We start from the raw sequence: 26213 nt of genomic DNA, 5'->3' as shown, positions 1-26213 counted from the left end.
GTTCACAGACCGACATACAGGTGCCAAATATATATATATTTTTTTGTATAACTTTATAGGGATTATGGAGATGCCAAAGAAAGATGTGTTTCCTATTTTGTGTTGTTTATTTAGTCTTTAACCCCATAATGACCAGGTCTTTTTGCACGTTAATGACCAAAGTTTATTTTTTGTCGCATTCTAAGAGTCGTAACTCTTTTTTATTCCGCCGACATAGCCATATAAGGGCTTGTTTTTCGCGGGACGAGTTGTATTTTGTAATTGCACCCTTTTTAGATGCTTATAATATATTGATTAACTTTTATTAACTTTATTTTAGGAAGGAATTGAAAATAAGCCGCTATTCCGGCATTGATTTTCGCGTTATAAATTTACTATATTCACAATGCGGCATAAATAACATGTTAACTTATTCTATAGGTCGGCACGATTATGGGGATACCAAATGTGTAAAGGTTTTATGGTTTCCTATGTTTGCAAAATAAAAACCCTTCTTTGAAAAAAATACTTGTTTTTGCATCGCCGCATTCCAAGAGCCATAACTTTATTTTTCCGTCAATGTACCATGTGGGCTTGTTTTTTGTGGGACAAGGTGTCGTTTACATTGGTAGTATTTTGGGGTACATGGGACTTATTGATTAACTTTTATTTTTCATGTGGGGGAATGGGAGAAAAAAAAAAAAGTTATTCTGCCGTGGGTTTTTGCGTTTTTTTGTTTTACACCGTTCACCCGGCGGTTCAAGTAATGTGTTAACTTTATTGCTTCAGTTGTTACTATCACGGCGATACCATATATGTGTATATTATTATTTTTTTTTTACACTTTTACTAAATAAAACCACTTTTTGGGGAAAAAAGTGGTTTCATTTAATTTTTACTGTAATTACATAGTTACATAGTTAGTACGGCTGAAAAAAGACACATGTCCATCAAGTTCAACCAAGGGATGGGAAAAGGGAAGGAAAAATTTCTACACATAGGAGCTAATATTTTTTTGTTCTAGGAAATGATCTAACCCTTTTTTAAAGCCATCTACTGTCCCTGATGTGACCAGCTCCTGCGGTAGGCTATTCCATAGATTCACAGTTCTCACAGTAAAGAAGGCTTGTCGCCTCTGCAGATTGAACCTTTTTTTTCTCCAGACAGAGGGAGTGCCCCCTTGTTTTTTGAGGGGGTTTTACATGGAACAGGATTTCACCATATTTTTTGTATGTGCCATTAATATATTTATATAAATTAATCATGTCCCCCCTTAGTCGTCTTTTTTCAAGACTAAATAGGTTTAATTCCTTTAATCTTTCCTCATAACTTAAATTCTCCATGCCCCTAATTAGCTTCGTTGCTCTTCTTTGTATTTTCTCTAACTCCAGGGCATCCTTTCTATGAACTGGAGCCCAGAACTGAACTGCATATTCTAGATGAGGCCTCACTAATGCTTTGTAAAGTGGCAATATTACATCCCTGTCCCGTGAGTCCATGCCTCTTTTAATACACGACAATATCCTGCTGGCCTTTGAAGCAGCTGATTGACACTGCATGCTGTTATTGAGTTTATGATTTACAAGTACACCCAGATCCTTCTCAACAAGTGAATCCGCCAGTGTAGCGCCCCCTAGGACATATGATGCATGCAGGTTGTTGGTACCCAGATGCATAACTTTACATTTATCTACATTAGGGATGCACGGTGCATCGAAACTTCGATACTGTTTCGATACTTTGCATCCCTAAACGGTTCGATACCGCTATTTCCTGTATTTCGATACTGAGCTGCGCAGCCGCACAGCTCAGTATAGTAATACATGAATGTATGGGAGCGCGGCTGCGGCTGTGTAATTCAGCCACAGCCCCGCTCCTGAGTCATGATAAGTGCGCACGGTCAGGATGATGCGATGTGGCCAGCGCTGTACTTATGAGCGGCGGCACTGAAGACCGAACATGGCGGGCGCGCTGCAAAACACCCCCATGTTCTGTGTTCAGTGCCTGAACCGCCGCGTATTAGTGCAGCGCCGGCCGCACCTCCTCATCCTGAAAGCGCGCGCACTTCCTGTCAGGAGCGGGGCAATGGCTGTATTACACAGCCGCAGCCCCGCTCTATAACGGCGGAGATCAGTGAAGCCTCTCATCTCCGCCGTTATTCCCCTGAATGCTGCGATCACAGCTGACTGCAGCATTCAGGGGAAAGTGAGCAGGGGGGATGCCCCTGGATCGCGTCACAGGGAATTCTTGTGACGCGATCGAGGGCCATACCATATATGGGCAGACAGCCCAGGGTCTATTGACGGACCCCAGGGCTGTCCTACCATATTTCATGTTGTTAGGGCATACTGAGGTATGTCCTAACAACTGCCTGTATGCTATCTGTCCACAGGCTAATGTACTGGCATATATCTGATATATGTCAGTACATTGAAGTTTAAAAACAAAGTATTGTTAAAATTAAAAAAAATACACATTCACCTTTTTTACAATAAACATTAAAATAAGTCTCAATACATAAAATATTCACACATTCAGTAATGGCGCGCACAACAATTTTTCTGCATCATTTATGACGTGTACGCTGTAAAAAAAATGAAATAAACACGGGTTTCATTCACTTATTATTGTGAGGCAGGAGGTGCGATGAATTTACCCTCCATGTTCCTCACATTAATAGTAATTAACCCCATCATGTACCTCGCACATTAACCCATTATGACTGAGAAACATGATGGGATTAATTACTATTAATGTGAGGCGCATTCAAAATTCATCACACCTCGCGCCTCACATCAGAAAACGGAAGAATTGATTTTTTTTATTACTGTTGGCAAAAGTATCGAAATTGGTATCGAAATCGCAATACTAAACGAAGTATCGGTATCGAAGTCCAAATTCTGGTATCGTGACATCCCTAATCTACATTAAACTTCATCTGCCAAGTGGACGCCCAAACACTTAGTTTGTTTAAATCCGCTTGCAATTCATGAACATCTTCCATAGTCTGAACTATATTACATAGCTTGGTGTCATCTGCAAAAATAGAAATCGTGCTATTAATCCCATCCTCTATATCATTAATAAATAAGTTGAATAATAGTGGTCCCAGCACAGAACCCTGGGGTACACCACTTATTACCGGGGACCATTCAGAGTAGGAATCATTGACCACAACTCTCTGGATACAGTCCTTGAGCCAATTCTCAATCCAATTACAAACTATATTTTCTAAACCTATAGTCCTTAATTTACCCATTAGGCGTCTATGGGGGACAGTGTCAAATGCCTTTGCAAAGTCCAAAAACACTAAATCCACCGCGGCCCTTGTCTAGGCTTCTGCTCACCTCTTCATAAAAACAGATTAGGTTAGTTTGACAACTTCTGTCCTTAGTAAAACCATGCTGGCTGTCACTTATAATGCTATTTATTGTCACATAATCCTGTATATAGTCTCTCAATAGCCCCTCAAACATTTTCCCCACGATGGATGTTAAGCTTACTGGTCTATAATTACCCGGGGAAGACCTAGAGCCCTTTTTGAAAATAGGCACCACATTTGCCCTGCGCCAGTCCCTTGGCACTATACCAGTCACTAGAGATTCTCTGAATATTATGAAAAGGGGGACAGAAATAACTGAACTAAGCTCTTTAAGAATTCTAGGGTGTAACCCATCTGGTCCCGGGGCCTTGTGCACATTTATTTTATTTAATTTAGCTTGGACCATATCAACATTCATCCAATTCAGTATATCAACTGATATATTAACAGCACTGGCACCGGCTACATCAGCTGCTCTTTCTTCTGTTGTATATACGGAGCTGAAGAACCCATTTAGTAACTCTGCCTTCTCTTGATCCCCTGTGACCAACTCCCCATTACCATTATCTAGTATTTTTGCTAATTTTATCATATTTTTACAGATTTTATTAAGCTCTTTATATTTTACAAAGGCTGCAGATGTACCCTTAGATTTGTATTTTTTAAATGCCCTTTTTTTGTCATGTATTGCCCCTTTCACAGAAGGTGTAAGCCATGTGGGGTTTAATTTGAGTCGTTTATACTTGTTACCTATAGGAATAAATTTTGCACTATAATAACTCAAAGTAGATTTGAAAATCTCCCATTTATCATTTGTCCCATTATTTGACATTAGTTCTTCCCAGTCCATATCCTGAATTGCAGCCCTCATCCTGGGGAATTTGGCTTTCTTAAAATTAAATGTTTTTGCCCTCCCAGCCTGCGTTTGTTTTTTACAGTATAGGTTAAATGTAACTATATTGTGATCACTGTTACCGAGGTTTTCACGAACATTGACATTCCCAACAAGATCTGCATTATTAGAAATGACCAGATCCAACAGAGCTTCACCTCTAGTCGGGTCTTCCACAAACTGGCCCATAAAATTTTCCTGCAACAGGTTGAGGAAATGTCTCCCCATTGCAGTTGAAGCTGAACCATGACACCAATTAATATCCCGGAAATTAAAATCTCCCATTATCACGACAGTACCCGCCTGTGCAGCCCGCTCCATCTGTTTATATAGCTGACCTTCCATCTCCTCAGTTATATTGGGGGGTCTATAGATTACACCAAAAGTAATTTTTTCAGTGTTTACCTCCCTTTCTAGTTCCACCCACAAGGTTTCAACCTCCTCACAATCTTCACCCACTATTGTCTCTTTCACACTCGCCTTCATATAATTTCTCACATACAGACATACACCACCACCTTTCCTATTTGTCCTGTCTTTCCGAAACAGTGTAAAACCCTGTAGATTTACAGCCCAGTCATGTGAAGAGTCCAGCCATGTTTCAGCAACACCAACTATATCTATATTTTCTTCCAGTATCAGGGCCTCCAGCTCCCCCATTTTGCTTGCTAGACTTCTGGCATTTGTGAACATACACTTTAACTTGCCTGTCAGTTTTTCACTTTTATCAGAAATGTGATTTGACATTATTTGGGCATTTTTTTTTTTTTTTACACTGCTGTTCTGTAACGAAAGGATCTCCTTATCTTGTTGCCTAGTCCTCTCCCCACATTCTGTTTCTCCCCCCACCAATATAGTCTGACCCCTCTCTAACCTGGCTACCCCTTTTTTTTCTACACTGACCTCCCTCCTCAGCCCTAGTTTAAATACTCCGCCACCCCAGCTAGAATTCTCTCCCCCAGCACAGCGGACCCCCTTCCATTTAGGTGCAAATCATCTGCAGAATACAGTTTGTACCCCAATGAAAAGTCAGCCCAGTGCTCTAGGAACCCAAAGCCTTCTCCTCTACACCAAGCCTTAAGCCATGCATTTAACTCCCTGAGCTCCCGCTGTCTTTCCTGTGATGCGCATGGCACAGGCAGTATTCCTGAGAATACAACCTTGGAGGTCCTTCCCTTCAGCTTGTAGACTAGTTCTTTAAAATTATTCTTAACGCTCCTCCACCTACCATTTATTCTGTCGTTGGTACCGACATGGACCACGACAGCTGGATTATCACCAGCCCCTCCCAGCAATTTGTCCACCCGTTCCACCACATGCCGAACCCTGGCACCAGGGAGACAGCAAACCATTCGGTTGAGGTGGTCTTGGCGACAAATTATTCTATCCGTCTTCCTGATTATAGAATCCCCTACGACTATCAATTGTCTTGGCTTACCTGCATTACCATCCCGCCGACTACTAGCTGGGCTGTTCTCCCGGCTGTTAGGGAGATCAGTATCCACTAGGGCTGCCATTTCTGAGACCGACACCCTCGCATCATCACCCAACTTGGCAATTTTGGTTGGAATGTCAGAAACCGGATCGGCCTTCCTTTTCTTTGACCCCTTTCTACTGCCCCTAACTACATTAACCCAGCTACTTACCTGATCCTGCTCACCCATGTCTTCACCCTCCAGTTCTAACCCACTAACTGCATGCTCCGCGAGCAGCATGCTTCGCTCAAGATTGTCTATCCTCCTCAGTGTTGAATTTTGCTTTATTTTTTTCATAAACTTTATTTAACCGTTTTACTTTTTTTTTGTCCCACTAGGGGGACTTCACCATGCGATCTGCTGATCGCTCATATAATGATTTGGTATACTTAGTATACCAAAGCATTACTGTTTTACACTGACAGGCAATCTAATAGGCAGTTGCTGAAGGCAGACCTGGGGGCCTTTGATAGGCCCCCGGCTGCCATGGAAACCCAACTGCGCCCTGCGATTTCTTTGCGGGGGTGCCGATGGGGTGACAGAGGGAGTTCCCTCCCTCTGTCAAACACATTAGATGCCTCTGCCGCTATTAACAGCGGCATCTAATGTGTTAAACTGCCAGAATCGGAGCGTGCTTAGATTCTGGCAGTTGGGGCAGGAGCCAGGCTTTGTATAACAGCCGTGCTCCTGCCGCTGATCGCGTGGGTACACTGGCAGTACCCACGCGATCAGAGTGACGGATATATCGGTTGCTTTGCAGGAACTAGCAATTCACTGTATTTAAGCGATATATATTGTGCTCCCACAAAATATGAAAATTTGTAAATTCACTGTGATATATGAGTAAAATGTATAACTTTTATTTCATAACTCTCTAAAAACAGGGGTACAATCACCACTGTGAAGAGCCCAACCGTGTGTATTAAAAACGTATTAAACAAATACTCCAAGTCCTGATTCATTTGTGAACCCTCTATGACTGGGTATATTATAAAGATACCAATATGGAATCAGCGTTTAAACATTGGTGTAACAGTGGTTTAGACCCTAAAACACACCGGAGCCTGCGATAACCGCACCTAAATCTCCTGATGCTAAGGTACACAACGATGCCACTGTCCCCTACGCTAAAATCCCTTGCTTAACCCGACCCTACGCGTTTCTATACTTATCATCAGGGGTCTGTAGCTTGGTCACTCTGGCCAGGATGCCAGCGATATTTCTTCAGCAGCAGATATTCTACTGCACAACATGGAAGCATAGATGTCAGCGGCATGCTTCACTACGGGACTCTGAGTTGCTATAACTAGATACTCCTCCACCTGGCCTCGGCGGCATACTTCGAACCAGCCAATCACACCAGCCCACCACATTCGTGATGTCCGACCATGTGACTCCCGGCCGTCAGCTGACATACCCGGAAGCAACACTGTCAACGCCAAAGAACGTGCAGACTCAATGGAAGTCTGTAGAAGTATCTATTCGCTGCACAAAAGTTCCTTCTAATGAAAGATAGAGTATAACAATAACAGGTTGGATACATATTGCGGATCAGTTCAAAACCGCAACTGGACTGCCACAATTGAAGCACCTTCCCTGGAAATACATATTGTATGAATGAATAAGCAATATTAATGTCTGCCACACTTTGGACTTTGAAAACCCTCCTGGACAGATCTACCATGCCTGTTACTATTGAATGACTTGCTGCAATTTAGCTATACTAGGACCAGGATTTAATGACCATACACCTACCTAGAAAACCAACATCACAATATATATTCAAATGAATTTTATATTTAAATAAAACAGGTATAATTTGTTTGATCATTTAAACCTTCAGGCTGTACACAGGCCCGTCTATAGATCCATTGGGCCTCTTTGCGCAGAATGAAATAGTCCCAGTCCCCTCCCCGTTTAGGAGGACGTACTAATTCAATCGCCTGAAATTTTAAACAGTCTGCCCGGCCTTGATGTTTTGCATGTACATGTTTTGATATGGGAGTATCTCTCGAATTTGTAACATCTCCAACATGTTCCCTAATCCGGCGCCGAAACTGCCGCACCGTTTTGCCCACATAATTCAGTGGGCATGGACATGTTATTAGGTAGACCACCCCAGCTGTTTTGCAGTTCACGAAGTCTCGAATGTCATACTCAACCTTAGTGGTGACACTTTTGAATTTTTTCCCACTTTGGATAAAATCACAAGCTTTACAACTGCCACATCTGTGTGTGCCCGGTATCTGCCTGTCCAACCAAGTTCCTTGTTGTATTATAGGGTCAAAACAACTCTGCATCACCCTATCCCTAATGTTTTTACCTCTACGGAACGTGACTGAAGGCCATTGTGTTATCTGATCCGCCAAGTCCACATCAGCACCCAAAATACGCCAGTATCTTTTTAGTATTTCCATGATCTCAGATTGTTTGGAGTCATAAGTGCCTATGAGTCTCGTGACCCTTTCCTCTTTACGTTGTCTAGGGACTAAAAGACTCTGCCTGTCTGCATCCCTCGCTCCCTCATAGGCCTTTCTAATTACCCCCTTAGGGAATCCTCTCTCCTTCAATCTATTTGCGAGGTCATGTGCCTGTATCTCAAAATCATCCATCGAGCTACAGTTCCGGCGTACTCTCATGAATTGGCCTCTGGGGATCCCTCGTTTAAGGGGATAAGGGTGACAACTGTTCCATTGAAGGAAACTATTAGTTGCTGTCTCCTTTCGGTGTACTTTGGTACGTATTGCGCCTTCCTTAGTTTTGATAATTTTAAGATCTAGAAAAGATAATTCCTGATCACTGATTTCACATGTGAACCTTAGCCCTAGGTCGTTTACATTAAGGGCTGCCACATAGGTATTGAATTCCTCCACTGTGGAATTCCAAAGCAACAACACGTCATCAATATATCTAATCCAGATACCTATTGATGAAGTCCACTTAGCAAATTTATCCCCAAACACTACTGTCTCTTCCCGCCAGCCAAGAAACAAATTTGCATAGGTGGGAGCAGTAGAACTCCCCATTGCTGTGCCACGTTGTTGGTGAAAGATGCGGTCTTCAAAGATAAATACATTCCTCTCTAACACAAAATGTTGCTTCCGGGTATGTCAGCTGACGGCCGGGAGTCACATGGTCGGACGTCACGAATGTGGTGGGCTGGTGTGATTGGCTGGTTCGAAGTATGCCGCCGAGGCCAGGGGGAGGAGTATCTAGTTATAGTAACTCAGAGTCCCGTAGTGAAGCATGCCGCTGACATCTATGCGTGCATGCTTCCGTGTTGTGCAGTAGAATATCTGCTGCTGAAGAAATATCGCTGGCATCCTGGCCAGAGTGACCAAGCTACAGACCCCTGATGATGATAAATATAGAAACGCGTAGGGTCGGGTTAAGCAAGGGATTTTAGCGTAGGGGACAGTGGCATCGTTGTGTACATTAGCATCAGGAGATTTAGGTGCGGTTATCGCAGGCTCCGGTGTGTTTTAGGGTCTAAACCACTGTTACACCAATGTTTAAACGCTGATTCCATATTGGTATCTTTATAATATACCCAGTCATAGAGGGTTCACAAATGAATCAGGACTTGGAGTATTTGTTTAATACGTTTTTAATACCTACGGTTGGGCTCTTCACAGTGGTGATTGTACCCCTGTTTTTAGAGAGTTATGAAATAAAAGTTATACATTTTACTCATATATCACTTCAGTGAATTTGCAGGAACTAGCACCTGCTTGTGACGGATATATCCGCCACTCATCGTTAAGGGGTTAAATCTTCTTTAGTCCTACTAGGGGATTATTTTTTTTTGTTAAATATAATATACTGGCATAATTATTCCTGAAAGTATAGTGCATCTCTGCATAATATTTGAGTCCTGACAAGGGAAGTGAGCCAGAAAAAATGGAAAAGTGTGAGATCTTTCGAGATTGAAGAATTCCGATCTTATCAGCAGCAGTGAAGAAGTTAAAAAAGTTTACCAGCCCTGTAAAAAATATTTTTCGAACTGTATGAGTGTTAAAGAGGACCTATCAAGGACCGGTTACGAAAGTAACATTTTATGAATGCATGTAATTAAAGGGTAACTAAACGTTCAAACTTCTGACATGGCATAGTAACATGTCAGAAGTTCCGATCGCTGGGGGTCTGAGCACGGAGACCCCCACCCATGGCCAAAACAAAGTGGCAGAAGGGCTCGGGTGAGCGCTGAGCCGTTTCGTTTCTGTTCGGCTTTCTATTGTGTCCGTACACTAACTGCTTGGCTATTCCGAGAAAAGCCAAACAGGAAGGAAGCGGCTCAGCGCTCAAACGAGCGCTTCTGCTGCTTCGTTTTAACGATCGGTGGGAGTCTCCGTGCTCAGACCCCCAGCGATTCTGACATGTCACTATGATATGTCAGAAGTTTGTTGAACGTAGAGTTACCCTTTAAAACAAATGGAAAAATACCTCTGTATAACATGTGCTTTCAGTATGCAAATGTCCTGACTCCCCGCAGGAGGTTCTGAGCAATCCAATTAGGCGCTCTCAGCATCCCCTGCGACTTCCCACCACCCCCCACGGAAGTCTACTCAGAATGCGAGATCTCGCTGATTATCGCGAGATCTCCCATTCTGTCTAAAAGAGCTCTATCTACTGTACTAATGCTTACCTCTCTAACAGTAACCGAATGATGACTGCTGTATTAATAGAGTAGATAGCGCTTTTATCGACACATTGTGAGATCTCGCCTTCTGGGATTGTAGGCTTCAGTGGGGGGTGGTTGGAAGTCGCAGGTTAATTACATGTATTTAGAAAAATATTACTTTATTGAAGAACTATTGATTTTTCTAATAAAACAGGTACCCTATGTAGGGTGATGGGTCCTTTTTAAAAGAGAAGAGACAATTTACTTTGAAATCCTCCGCTGCTCCAGCAACAACTGTTCCCTGGTCACCTGTTAGTATTTATTTTAGTGACTGGTAGCCAATCACTGGTGGCACTTATGACGTTAGTATGGTCAACATATCACGGTTGCAGCGATGGGAAGAGGGCTGGAAAAAAACAAAAACCTTGGGTCCGTAGATCCTGAGTGTCTGCTGCAGCACAGAAGTCCTGTGTTCCATTATATTGCGTAGCTGCAGCAGCACACGAAGTAAAAATACTATGGTCAGCGTTCTGGTACTGGATGTATAAAAAAAGGTTTTGAAGAGATTGTGGATTATCTCTTTCTGCACTGAACACATAAAATATTGGAATTCCTGTATGTCTTCTCTGATATTTATATTTTTTAGGTTGTCTGCCCTCTCAGGCACAGCAGGTACGGAGAGACTAAATGTATTTTCAAAATCTGAACAGGGAAGGTAAAAGACCAAAAATATGCAGGTTAGGCATATTTCTGGCTGCACTACATATAATACACGTCTACTGCCTAAGAAAAGATTGGGATTTATTTTTAGAATGATCGGTATTCTTTAAAATGCCCAAATTAGTCACACCCAGATGGATGTTGGATGATATTCGTGTACAAAGGTTAAAGTGCTATGTATGCGTACCTTGTAAATAAGTACATTGTGTAAGCCATGCTGGACATGGTCTGCCCATGCCTAACCAGCTCATTCTCTTCATCCTCCCATTTTTCGGCTTCGGAATCCACATCGGAGGTAAGTAGACGCAGCTCTAATCCTAGCTTAGAAATTTTTGCCTGTTCCTGTAAGAAATAGGTACATTCATTTTGTTAAAGTGCTGTGCAGTCAGGAAGATCTAACTTTATCTTATCATATGCCTCGGATAAAAAAAAGTTGGCTGTATAACTGGAAATGATGCAATGAAACCTGGACATCTAAATACTCCATTCCTACAGGAATTGAACATCTAATGTGTCCATTAAACTATTTCCCCCAGGTTGCGTGTTATGGAGTATGTTCTACCACGGAGGGAGCGGAGTAAGTAATGTTGTAACATCGTAAGTGATGTGATCTTAAGGAGAAGGGTTACACATTCTATTTTGAAGGTCTGGATATATTGCCACCTTCAAATACATTTCAAGGTGGTGGGATTACAGAGGCAATTAGTCACAAATTCACCCGTGAAAATAAATCGCTCTTAGGAAACGGATTCCTACGGACTATGACATAAGTGCACATTCAGTTTTGTATATTTTTGATTTTACTTCTATTTTGTTGGAAATCAAAGGGATACCAACATTTTTAAAGGGGTTTTCCACGTTCTGACAACTGATGACCTATCCACCAGATAGGTCATCAGTATATGATCGGTGCGTGTCAGACACCTGGATCCCGCACCAATCCGCTACTCCGGGCACCCGACGATGTTGCTGGAAGCAGATGGTTTTTCTCCTATTCAAGTAGATAGGAGCAGAACTGCAGTTCTGCCGAATGGCCGCTTTGCAGTGGTCGGAGCCATCTGCTTCCGGCTCCAACTACTGCATACCGTTCCAAATATCCAGTGCATGGAGGCAGCCGGAGTGGTGCGGGGGTCCGGGGTCGGACACGCACCGACCATATACTGATGACCTATTCAGTGGATAGGTCATCAGTTGTCAGAAAGTGGAAACGCCCTTTAATACAAACATAACTTAACATTCCCTGGCAATGTTTTTTTTTATATTACAATCCAAAGGGAAAAACAAAAAAATATGCTCCTATATTTCTCTGGAAGTATTCATTTTGTGTCCCCCATCGTCCTTTCCCTTTGGGATTTGGGAAAAAGGGTGAGTCAACCTCTTCTTCCCACAACCCTAGTTTGTAATACTTAGTGTCTGGAATACTGACTTACCTCTCCATCAAGCTTCACAGGTTTGAGGGTTTTCAGGTTTCCACTGTGTTTCTGAAAAGCAACCAAAGATTAAGATATGTATTAAATGTATTAAAATGTAGCAATTGCTTTATTCATTTAAAAAAGATGAAAAAAATACTTTAAAATTATGAATAACAGCTCCAAATACACAGAGTAGCACCAAGGTTACAAATTGCACATAAAGTAATTCCATAATAGTTTCCAGAATGCACCTAAAAAACAGAATAATCTATCTTCAACCAATTCATTTAGAGATGGGACACAGATCGGTTTTGATTCATGGAGGCAATAGAAAGAGGCTGTAGAAAAGTAAAACATAGGGTCAGTTCACATGTTGTGTAAATACTGCGGATTTTCCGCAACAGAATTTGTTGCGGAAAATCCACAGCATAATACAGTAGCAGGAAAAAACGCTCCGAAATTGACCTGTGGTGTGGAATTTTATTCCGCAGCACGTTAATTGTATTTGCGTAAACGCTGCTTATTTGTTGCGGGTTTTCCCCATTGAATTTAATGGGGTGGTAAAACCCCCAACAAATATCAGTTGTGTTTTTTTTGCGGTGAAATCGCAGCGATTCCACTGCAAAAAAAAAAAAAAACGCAACTCAGAAAATTAAAAAAAAAAAAATCTTATACTTACCCAGATGTCTGTGTTTCTTCCTTTAGGCCGGCCTACTGGGATAACGTTTCATCCCATGTGATCGCTGCTGCAGCCAAATGTTGCAGTTTTCAGCAGCAGACATTCCGGGCGAAAAACTGCACCTCAGTATTTGCAAAGCATCTCAAACTTCAACTGCAGTTTCCAGTCCACTGAATAAATGTTTAGTCTAAAATCAGGTTTGCCATATCTCTAAGCATTCTGAATATCCAAAGAGGGACAAAAACATTTCTCATACATTTCCAAACTTACTTCAACAATCTCTGTACCGCATTATCATAAAAACCTACCAAATCTACAGTTTTACGAGCACCTAGTATCCAAGGAGAATTCGAGAAGACGTTTTGTTAAAGCGCTATAAAAGGATTTTCTGCTTTCAATAAAAATCCTTTTCTTTTTTGTCTATGGATACAAATGTATTAGGTTTTGTAGCGGTGACCCTCGTTGTTTCCGTGGGTGCCTATACTTTATGTCTATGCTGTGTCAGGAACACTTTGGAGCTAAAAGTTACGTAACTCGGAATATCCTACACATCACCTAAATGAAAGACACACATGGACTCGCTGGTATTCAGTCAATCAACATACAGTTCTCATCATAACCAGAGCAACTTTATTAGCAACACAGTTTGCAAAAGACAAAGAGGAAAACATAAAATGTCAGAACACTTTAATCAATGTAAAACCGAAGGCAGAAAATATCAAAAAGACTAAAAAGTATATGAAAATCCTAGGACAAGTTAATTTGCAAAAATATAACAAAAGTAACAATGCCTTGATTATTGGGATATCTAAAAAATATATAAACAAACCCCCTAAATAACATTGGGTGTAAACATTGGATGTGTAGTGAAATTTGCATCAATGGCAATCAAGCTGTCAGATCAAAGATAAGGCACACGTTTATCAAAAGTGGCAACATTTTAGCCGAAGTCTAAGTGAGACGGTTTTAGGTTGCGAAAAATATGTGACTGCACTTGTCCCTTTTGATGAATCTACCACCTTATACATCACGGACATTACCTTTCACACTAGCTAAGATTGTGTCACTCTTTCTTTGCAAGGGTCTGTGTGGATTAGAGACGCAACTCTTTTTGTGCCATTTTTTTTTAAACGTTTTATTTCATAAAGGTGTCTAAATCCTGGTTAAGCAATAAGCCACGCCCATTTTTACAAACGGATGTCTAATAACTAAATTCTGGCACAAATAGTTAATAAATGACAGCAGATTAGACACATTTTTGTAGAAAAGTTACAAATACATTTATATATTAGTATTTATGGGTGGTAATAACCAAAGCAATGCTGTGACAACCAGATATTGTTTTATAAAAGTACTGGGATATATATTGTATTAAAACATGTTACTTCTAATGAACTTCTGATCAAAACCTAAAATGGAACAAAGTAGCCAAGTCAAGGGGAGTTTATATATTATAGGAACATTGGATATAAAAAAAATAAAATGGCATATTGAAATCTGGCTACCAGATGAGACTTTTAATGGCCTGCTGTATATTGCTTGTAATGCAGTGTGTGTTTCAGTAAGCAGGACTGTATGTACTGAAAGCAGGGACTGTTCTGTCAGGTTGACCACCACATATCCATTGCAGCATGAAGTACAAGCCATGGATTTCATGTTCTGAAAATATCTCAAAGTGCTTTTCTCCACATAACGAACGTTGTGTGATTGATAAATAGGGCAGTAATTCCTGGGAGCACAATGAATTAATGATAGTGGTGCGCTTGACTGGCGCTGCGGTGATCTACGGTGAATCAGGATGATTTGCCTGTCACAGAAGTTTGTGCAGTCCTCAGACCTTGTCACTTTATTACACAACATAAATCCGTTTCATACATCAAAACAATTTGATCTGCTCAACAACAAAGGCACAACGTGCAAAACACTACAAAGAATGTAAAAAGACATTCCATCAAATGACACATCAGATTCTTCTATACTATAAGCCAGAAATTCGCTATTTAACTACAGTACAATCTTTGATATCTGCTTACAGTCATGGACTAGTACTTATTCTCTGCAGTCCCTTTACACCTCCAGAGGTTCAGTATCATGAAATCTAATGTGCATAGGAATATCCATTTTCTTTTTAAAGGGGTTGGTCAGTATAGAAAAGCCATATTAGGGAATTCAAGTACTCAATTCTGAGCTAATAAATGGGTCCTCTGTTCAGGACTCTCATCTCTTGGCTAGAATGGAGAGGAGTTACAAGAGTATCTCTCACTCTAGAGGACCCGTCGTATCCTGTATTACACAGACAATCCATCGATGCTTAATTTTCCCCGTATTGTCGGTGGTGCTCGGAAATTGAACACTAACTCAGTGTATGTTCACACCGCCTATTTTCAGACGTTTTATGGGCCATAAACGCCCCGAAAAAACAGCTGAAAATATGGGGGCAGAATGCCTCCAAACATCCACCCATTGATTTCAATGATTTCCACGGCGCGTTTTTTTACGCGACCTTTTGTAAACCGTGTGAACTTAGGCTTCCTCCTAACAAGTAGGGATTATCTAAAGCAGACAACCCCTTTAAGAACCTTCATTGTAACATACAAATACATAAAGACTGTGCTATATCAACATTGTAAACAATGAGCACTTTTTTTTTTTACACTCTATTTCTCCTATTGCCACCCCCGTTTCCAGATTTGCAAGGTATAAGTGAATTGTGATTCCCTCTAATATTAGGGAAATGTTTACCAAAGTGAATCTACCTTTTTTTGGTTAGGAAACAAAATCATAAGGCATCATGCCCACTTCAGTTTTTTCCTTCAGGGTGCTATCCGTTTTTGTCACTGATAGCACCCTGAACCCATTCATTTCAATGGGGCCATGCACACTTCAGTTTTTTTGACGGTCCATTGCTCCTTTCCGATCCAAAGTAGAGCATGTCCTACTTTGGTCCGGGATTCCGTGACCGTGAGGCCCATGCAAGTCAATGGGGCCGTCAAAAAAACTGAAGGCACACGGAAGGCATCCGTCTGCCGTCCGTGTGTGACGGAGCCGTTGCCTAGCAACCGCCGGGCGGGCAGAAAAACATTAGAAAAATATTACACTAATCGGCAGCTACTTGTCTCTATCAATAACTGATAGAGAAAAGAGGCTGCTGATTAAAAATAAAATAAAAAGCATTTCATACGTACCCGGTCGTTGTCTTGGTGACGAGTCCCTCTTCTTCCTCCAGTCCGACCTTCTTTTGTGACGCGGCAGCCTGTGATTGGCTGCATCGGCAGCCTGTGATTGGCTGCATCGGCAGCCTGTGATTGGCTGCAGCGGCCGGGGCAGCCTGTGATTGGCTGCAGCGGCGACATGGATTGAACTTCATCGCTGGAGGCCGGACAGGAGGAATGTAAGTATGAACTTTTTCTTTTATTCTTTTTTTTATTACATTAAAATTGTATTTTCCGCGCGCCGAGCATGGTACGGTCACCCTGGACAGTACCATGCTGGGCGCACGGAAACGGAAACACGGAGTGCACACGGCCGCTAAAATGGGTTCACGGACCCATCAAAAGCGGCCATGAAAACGGTGACGTAAGTGTGCATGAGGCCTTATTAGGATAGCTAGAACCATTATGCTTGAGAAAGGCCCCATGGAGTAGGGCTGAAACGTCGCATGTGGTGAATAAATCCACTTTTTTCACTATCAAGGTGTGCTGTCTCGTATTTTGAAAGGATTTACTTGGTATTTGGAACATTGGTCGTATGTCCAAACGAGACCTTGCACCCTGGCTGTACGTATTTTGATGAACGGTGCTGCTTGTTTATCCTTTGTATATATATACATATACACACACACACACACATATATATATATATACACACACACATAAAAAAAAACTGTACAATACTATTTTGAAAATATTTGATTTTACAAAAATCGAACTAAAGATAGTCCAGCCTAATGGTAAATAGCTGGAAGGAGAGTTCAACCATCAAATTACAGGATATTTTCTACATAAAATATTGTTCGTTAAACTATAGATAGAAATAAATATTTTGGCTGATACGATCAATACAACATGTTGTTTATCAATGAAAGAGCCAAAAAAGCTAAAATATTACAATCTTTGTACATCAACCCAGTTTGTCTATAACAGTGCAACAATTGAAAGATGTACAAGCATATAAAAACTCATATAGGGAATTCGGTTCTAGAAATACAGCCAAAATATACAGAATTCTGATGCCCTCCAGTAGACTTTGGTGCCGCATTTCAAATTGGTGGAACTACAGAGGCTATATGAAGTTTACATTTGTAAGATTCAGTGCAAGGAACAGAAGCTACGATGAACTATAGGCTATGAAATGTGTATCACATCAAATAGCCTTTGCTGCCTTTATTCTATAGACAATTACTAAACACGTCAAGTGCTCATACTGGTAACTAATGGGCACAAGATTTCCCAGCTATGGGTAGTATTTAATTTCCCTTGCATCTAGTTATCAGACTTCCCTTTGGCAAGGATTAATAAGCTGTACTCCGAGCTGACAAATGTATGTGTTTCCAGATGGCCTGGTTAACGCTACAAATCAACATAGCCTGCTGTTGCGATACACACATTTTTCAATGTCAGAAGACAAGCCAATCTACTTCCAGAAACAGAATATTTATCGGTCTAAAATACACACATTGTTTTCATATTTCAGTGATTAAATGCTTGCTAGTGTTAGAAACCAATATTCAGAACGTAAAATTGTTCACTATAAGTCACATAAGGAAAAAGATCTGAAAGAAATACATATTAGACATGTCATGTTATTCTTATTGGGTTGTATGGTTATGTCATAGCCTCATCTGCTGATATATGGTCCGCGTGTATAAGGACTGGGAAAAAAACCTCTGCCCTAGCACGTATACCTGGGAGAAGAGCCATTTATGGGCAGTTATAGGTCTGCTGTATTTGTACTAGATTCATTTTATAATGTCTTTATTGGAGGCAGAGCTACAACTCCCCTGTTTCCCTTCACACTGCTATTTCACATAGTTCGCTAAAAGAAATTGTCTGGTTTAAAATAAACCCCTTTTCAAACACCCTATTGGGGAATTATGACTTAATAGAGTATATCCCCTGTTTAGGAGTCACCACTATAAACTAGCACAAAGAAGCTCTCGGAAGAGACTATTGATTTAAATGAGAACTGTCTATTGCTACATTTTCCCTGTGGAGGTATTGCAGGGAACTAAACACTTGCTGCCACATTCCCCTACTGATATCAAGTGATCTCTGGGGGTTCCACCACCATTAAATAATACAATTCTGTCTGACTAGCGCCACATCTAGGGGGAGCTTAAGCGCCAACGAAAGACAGGTTCATTATGGAGTTTAATTATTGTAGTATAAATTGCCTTTCAGTAAGCCCCTCCCCCCAAGGGCGGCTGCAGGTAGCCAGAATTCTAACATTTAAAGAAGGCCATTAGCAGAAACCAATCTTCCCATCAGTGCAGTCCCCACCGGATTGTATATCCAGCTCCGAACTTCTTTTTGTGTTTATTGTACTCACCATCTTCAATATTAGATTTCACCCTGCATTCTATTCCTAGATATTATCAATCCACTAATGCCTCAGCACATCATCACATGGGCAGCTAGAACTAGTACCATCTCTACCTAATAGGATGACCCCTTACTATTCTCCTATATAAACTAAGAGATTATCAAGTATCATCTCCTCTATTACAAATGTGTGCTACAGGAGCGTATGTAATCGCCAGTAGTATCTGTCATAGGAGTTGGTGCCCCCCTGTGAATAACTTGTGTAGAACAATCCATGCACTTTCATTATACAGGAAGTTCTGGTGCCCGTATGAGTGACACATAGATCCCCATCGTCTCAAGTGAAAAGAGAGTGTGATCAAAGCCAGATTCAGACTGTTGCTATGCAACATCCCCAGTGCGCTATCTAGAAGCAGCAAGAAAAACGAACAGATAAGACACTGACATGTAGAATTCGTTCATGCACCACATGGGAAACTTTCATTTTGGGTAATGTGTCCCTTTAACTCTGTTTATGCAGGGGATTTGTAGCTTTGTATCAATATAACAGAGCTTCGATCCCTTATAAAGATATACTATGAAATTAACCAGTACTGAGATATGGACACAAAACAGTAGATACTCGTAAATGCAAAATGTAGACATAAGAAGGAACAACATTATATTGGTCTTTTTTTTATAGTCTCTAATTGACATCTCAATTTTAAAGGTTGGAGGAAACAATACAACCTTAATTAGAATTTGGACATGGTGTAGTACACCACGCTATACGAACAGGGTATACTGTATTATATTGGATCATACTAGGAATTACTTCTGATCTATAATTTACAGGAGCTGTATTTAGCCATTCATAAATTATTAACCTGCATGTGTGTCTACTGTAATTGTATGGCATGAATGAGTATCAACGCGTTACATTACTTATTTAAATACAAACTGGAGACACTACTAAAAGATTTAGCATTAAGCCAAACACAATATCAAATAACTTACCCCTGGCCTTGGTAGAGAAAGATAGGCACGCTTGTCACCTGCCAGAATAAAAAACATATATAAATGACAGTAATACTCACTGGTTTGTATGGCTTTCCTACCGCCACCCAAGCTTCTTCACAGAAACCTAACTTGGCATGCTAACTATCCAAGAAGTTGTTGTAGTGTGCAAACCTACATGAGCTAGAGGCATCAGCTAGTCACTCCCATCGGGCTGTAATTGAAAACTTTCCCAAGTGTTACGGTTATGGATGTGTGCTTACGGGTCTTTATAGGACTGCATATGTTTTTATGTATGGTACCTGACAATATCTGCAAGAAGTAAACTTCTAGATGCTGAATCTGGACAATCGAATGAGCAAATCTCTGACATCTTTGACAGCACAGTTCTTCAAGATCTGCTGAAATATATATAGGACGTACACCGATCAGCCATAACAATAAAACCCCCTGCCTAATATTGTGTAGGCCCCCTCATGCTGCTAAAATAGCTCTGACGTGTTGAGGCATGGACTCCACAAGGCCTCTGAAAACGTCCTGTGGTATCTGGCACCAAGACGTTAGCAGCAGATCCTTTAAGTCCTGTAAGTTGTGAGGTGAGGCCTCCATGGATGGGATTTGTGTTTCCAGATGTGTGATCGGATTTAGATTTGGGGAATGTGGAGGCCAGGCCAACACCTTGAACTCTCTATCATGTCCCTCAAACCATTCGCAAACAATTTTTGCAGTGTGGCAGGCCGTATTACTGCCATTAGCGAATACCGTTGCCATGAACGGGTGTATTTGGTTTGCAACAATGATTAGGTAGTCGGTATGTGTCAAAGTAACATCCACATGAATGCCACGACCCAAGTATTTCAAGCAGAACATTACCCAGAGTCACCCACAACCTCCACAAGTTTGCAATCTTCCCTTAGTGCTTCCTTGTGCCATCTCTTCCCCAGGTAAGTGACACACGCACCCGGCCTTTCACATGAAGTAAAATAAAATGTGATTCATCAGACCAGGCCACCTTCTTCCATTGCGTTATGGTCCAGTTCTGACGCCCACATGCCCATTGTAAGCACTTTCAGGAGTGGACGGGAGTCAGCACGAGTTTGAGGCTATACAGCAAGCTGCAACGCAAAGTGTGTTCTGACACCTTTATATCATAGCCAGCATTAATGGGTTATTCCCAGCTCAGACATTAATAAAATATCCACAGGATATACCATAATGCTCTGATAGATGCTGTATCTATAGCAAGAATCGGGGTCACCCCATCCCTTCTGGTGAGGAGGAGACTGAGTGGAGAAGTGGCCATGAATGTGCATTTTGTTCTTTGGGAGTTACGTAAACAGCTGAGCAAGCGTGAACCCGGTTCTAAATATAGGTGTGGGTCTCAGACCTGGCATATCTCATTTTGGAGATGCTCTGCCCCAATATCTAGCCATCACAATTTGACTGCTAGCTTTCGCTCCCCCACACACATCAAATGAGCCTTAAGTCACCGGTTGCCCTTTCTTGGACCACATTTGGTAGGTACTAACCACTGTATACTGGGAACATTTTACAAGACCTACCGCTTTTGGGTAGGTCTTGCTCTGGCCATCACAATTTGGCCCTTGTCAAAGTCGCTTAGATTCTTATGTTTGCCCATTTTTCCTGCTTCCAATGCATCAACTTGCTGCATAAAATATATCCCACCCTTGACAGGCGCCATTGTAACAAGATATTTAATGTTATTTACTTCACCTGTCAGTTAATGTTATGGGTGATCGGTGTACAATGGAAGACATAACTACACAACACATAAGCATTCACTTAAGCAAAATACTAATTTACTTTTGAATGATTTAGCATATGCTTTATGGCAAGAAAATGTAAAATAATTAGCATCACTAATAACAATCAAGACCTGCCATAAATTAGGGTTACTGGGGTAGTATGAACCACTAGGCAGGACTTGGAATACAAGCTTACTAGTGTGCTGAATTGGGTTAAATGTACTTGCAGTCTTAATTTATATTTTGCTCACTCACAATTTTCCTATGCAACGAGATGTGAAAAGTAAGAATATTTTCGTGTCTTCAAAATAATTGCAGTCACGTAACAGAACATAATTCCACGTGAAAAATAATCACTGGGTTGAAATACTTCACGTGAACGGATTGCGTTGGCAGTCATGTATATTTATTTAAATTAGACTTGTCGGCATTTTCTTGCAATAAAAGAACACAAAATCCATTAAAAATTAAAGATGAAGCAGTGGTTAGATAATGCTATAAGAATGGTTTCTTCAGCTGCACACAACCAGAATAATGCTAGTGCTTACGCTAGTAACAAGCAAGACCAAACAAGTGACAACTATGAGAATAAAATCACCCCAAACATTTATGCCACCACTGCTAACCGTAGTGACATAGGAAATCATTTTCAGATTTTATTAAGAGTCAGTCGGCATGTGCGAAGACAAAGTAGTGCATTTTAAAGCGGATATTCTATTGACAGGTGCAATGAATTATCAAGCAATGCAGGTCTTGAGAAAGTACGTGAGAATGCAATTCGGCGGTAGGCCATTTCTGACACTACTCTTTTATTTGTGCTAGCTTATCTATGAATAAAAATATTGATCATTGCCGCCGATCTATTTGTTCTTCCTATTGTATTATATATTCATTTCCTTTGCTTGACTCCTGAGCACCACCATTGCCGATTCTCAAATGGAGTGGCTTACTATTGAACTCGGAGTGCATTATACCCGATGCACCCTTTGTGCTTTAAAGGAATAGTGCCGGTGGTTTTGTTTTCTATGGTGGATCAAGCAATGGAAAACGGTCTTGGAAATAAGGCCTGTTTTATAGCACAATCCATACTTTCATACATACCATACTCCCCCCCCCCCCATTCTCATCACCATTGATTTATATTCCTGTAAGAGAACCTATCATCTTGAATTTTTTTAATATTAACAGCTTTGTATTCTCCGTGCAGTGGGTGGCACCATTCTAAATATGTTAACACTAAGCAGGCTCTACAGAGAGAACACTAGACCTGTGTAGCAAGTTTACTTAAAGCCTTGTAGAAATATCTAGGGAGGCGGAAGAGTTGCTGGCCCGGTCCACCCTTATATTTGAATATATCAAGGTTTATCCCTAATATGTTTAAATAATGTAGCTTATAAAGTTTAACTGCTGCCTTCCAGCAATGTGCACATAACACAGGACAGTGGTTCTTTAAGTCTAGGGATAGATGACAGTATTTCCCCGATGACGCCCCAATGGCACTAGCAGAAGCTGTTGAAAAAGCAACGTTCAAGTCAGTGCGGTTTTACGTTTTCTCGAGGCGAACATCCGATTAAAATGTGTCATTATAATGGACCATAACTAGAGAACATTGAGCAACAGATAAAACGAATACCAAACTGATACAACATGAAAACAGCAGTTTAGCGTTGGTTTTATTACCAAGAAAAGCTCACTAGCGCTAAGCTGCAGACTAATTTCCCACAGTATAAATATTTGATGCTGTGTTAAACAGTAAAGTGTATGATATGACATTTTGCTAAACATAGATTTCCTCTTTCCACAATGCAGTTTAAATAGGAAGGTTTAGTGAATCCTTGGTGTAAATGTGCCGGAAGAGGACAGAAGGCCAGCCAGTCCACAGCCAGATATATCCTGGGGCTCTTCTTTTTAAGATGTAGCTTTTCAAGAAGTATCATTGAGTTCAAATAATAAGGGCAACACATTTCAATGTCTAATCAGAAACTCTGGACAGGTCATGCCAGGGGCTACAGGGGATTAAAGCGATGCTTAAATGGAAATCTGAGAAACAAATCTACTCAACCAATATGAAAATGTGAACCTGCAGAACTACCACATACCAGCCGTCATGAAGCCTGTGTACAATTGACCACGTACAGAGCTTTTATAGAACAAAGAACTTGTTGCAACAGCCCTCAAAGAGGAACCGGCAACCACTAAGCAGCATAATGATATTGTGCTGATTTTTCGGTGACTACTCTCAGGAAGACACATTGGTTCTAAGGAAGTGCTAACAGCGCCTCCGAAATAACCATGTTCAGTGGCTGGACCACAAAAGGTATCAGGAACACGCCAAATGTATCACTGACCACTAGGTACTGAATACTGAGTATGCCACAGATAACCATATATTAAATGTGGTACAGCACCAGTCAAAAGTTTGGACACACCTTTTCATTCCATGGTTTTTAATCCTTTATTTTCTACATTGTAGATTCATATTGAAGACATGATAACTATGATGGAACACAGATGGAATTAAGTAGTAAACAAAAGTGTTAAACAAACCAGAATACTTTTTAGATTCTTCAAAGTATCCACCTTTTGCTTTGATGACAGCTTTGCACGCTCTTGACATTATCTTAATCAGCTTCATGAGGTAGTCACCTGGAATGGTTTAAAGAGACTGTCACCACATTATAAGTGCCCTATCTCCTACATAAGGAGATCGGCGCTGTAATGTAGGTGACAGTAATGCTTTTTATTTTAAAAAACTATCTATTTTCACAACGTTAGGAGCGATTTTGGTTTATGCTAATTAGTTTCTTAATGCCCAAGTGGGCGTATTTTTACTTTCAACCAAGTGGGCGTTGTACAGAGGAGTTTATGACGCTGACCAATCAGCATCATGCACTCCTCTCCATTCATTTAGACAGCAGAATCGCGTTCTTACTAGAACATGATCTGCAGCCACATACACAGCGATTCTGCTTGATTAACGTTAATCAAGTGTCCTGATAATGAATACACATGACCATCCAGCCTGGACGTCATGTGTATTCAGAATCCTGACACTTCTGAATCTTTTCTGTGAAATTTACAGCAAGGGAAACGAAATCTCGTTAACCCCCGTAATCTCGCGAGATTTCGTATCCGTTGCTGGAATCTCACAGAAAAGATTCAGAAGTATCAGGATTCTGAATACACATGACGTCCAGGCTGGATGGTCATGTGTATTCATTATCAGGACACTGGATTAACGTTAATCAAGCAGAATCGCTGTGTATGTGGCTGCAGATCATGATCTAGTAAGAACGCGATTCTGCTGTCTAAATGAATGGAGAGGAGTGCATGATGCTGATTGGTCAGCGTCATAAACTCCTCTGTACAACGCCCACTTGGTTGAAAGTAAAAATAAGCCTACTTGGGCATTAAGCAACTCATTAGCATAAACCAAAATCGCTCCTAACGTTGTGAAAATGAATCGTTTTTTTTAAATAAAAAGCATTACTGTCACCTACATTATAGCCCCCATCTCCTTATGTAGGAGATAGGACACTTATAATGTGGTGACAGAGTCTCTTTAAGAACAGCCTTGAGGGAGTTCCCAGAGGTGCTGAGCATTTGTTAGCTGCTGTTCCTTCACTCTGTGGTCCAACTCATCCCAAAACGTCTAAATTCGGGTGATTGCGGAGGCCATGTCATCTGACACAGAACTCAATCACTCTCCTTCATGGTCAAATAGCCCTTACATAGCCTGGAAGTGTGTTTTGGGTCATTGTCTTGTTGAAAAACATATGATGGTCCCACGAAGCGAAAACCAGATGGGCTGGAATGTTGTTTCAGTATGCTGTGGTAGCCATGCTGGTTAAAGAAGCGCTGTCACATTATAAGTGCCCTATCTCCTACATAATCTGATCGACGTTGTAATAATGTAGATAACTGTGGTTTTTATTTTGAAAAACTATCATTTTTGAGCAAGTTATGAGCAATTTTGGATTTATGTTAATTACTTTCTTAATCCCCAACTGGGCGTTTTTTAACTTGTGACCAAGTGGGCGCTGTAAAGAGGAGTGTATGACGCTAACCAATCAGTGTCATACACTTCTCTCCATTCATGTCCATTTGTACTCAGCACAGCGTGATCTCGCTGTGCTGTCACATACACCCACATTAACTTTACTGAAGCGTCTTGAGAGTGAATAGACATCACCTCCAGCCAGGACGCAATGTCTATTCACATTACAGACACTTCGGTAAAGTTTGTGTGGGACTTAATCACAGCACTGCATGATCACTCGAGATCACGCTGTGAATGACAGCATGCTTGTTATTTCATGTTATTCACAGCGTGATCTCGGGAGATCACGCAGTGCTGTGATTAAGTCCCACACAAACTTTAGCGAAGTGTCGGGAGTGTGAATAAACATTGCGTCCTGGCTGGAGGTGATGTCTATTCTCTCAAGACACTTCAGTAAAGTTAATGTGGGTGTATGTGACAGCACAGCGAGATCACGCTGTGCTGAGTACAAATGGACATGAATGGAGAGAAGTGTATGACACTGATTGGTTAGCGTCATACACTTCTCTTTACAACGCCCACTTGGTCAGAAGTTAAAAAACGCCCAGTTGGGCATTAATAAACTAATTATCAGAAATCTAAAATTGCTCATAACTTGCTCAAAAATTATCGTTTTTCAAAATAAAACACGCTGTTATCTACATTACAGCGCCGATCAGATTATGTAGGAGATCGGGCACTTATAATCTGGTAACAGAGCCTCTAAGTTTTCCTTGAATTTTGAATAAATGACCAAGTGTGTCACCAGCAA

The 26213-nt window shown here is 41.0% G+C and overlaps 2 protein-coding genes across 4 annotated transcripts in view; one reads left to right on the top strand and one right to left on the bottom strand.

Annotated features, from left to right (window-relative positions):
• CTNNAL1 (catenin alpha like 1) overlaps positions 1-26213 on the bottom strand; it is a 223378-nt gene that overhangs the window by 16502 nt on the left and 180663 nt on the right. For 2 of the 3 annotated variants that reach the window (XM_075826781.1, XM_075826779.1), the window contains exons 12-15: positions 19939-20037; positions 19637-19674; positions 12440-12490; positions 11197-11351 (exon numbers count right to left, since the gene is read on the bottom strand). In XM_075826781.1, the coding sequence (XP_075682896.1) occupies positions 11197-11351; positions 12440-12490; positions 19637-19674; positions 19939-20037 (343 nt within the window). The remainder of the gene's footprint in view (positions 1-11196; positions 11352-12439; positions 12491-19636; positions 19675-19938; positions 20038-26213) is intronic. The other variant, XM_075826780.1, reaches the window with a different exon arrangement.
• The window catches only part of ABITRAM (actin binding transcription modulator), a 159078-nt gene that overhangs the window by 51330 nt on the left and 81535 nt on the right, over positions 1-26213 (top strand). The window lies entirely within an intron of this gene.

This window comes from Rhinoderma darwinii, chromosome 5 (assembly GCF_050947455.1).
Source record: "Rhinoderma darwinii isolate aRhiDar2 chromosome 5, aRhiDar2.hap1, whole genome shotgun sequence".
Taxonomy (NCBI): Eukaryota; Metazoa; Chordata; class Amphibia; order Anura; family Rhinodermatidae; genus Rhinoderma; species Rhinoderma darwinii.
This window is presented reverse-complemented; position numbering and strand designations above follow the sequence as displayed.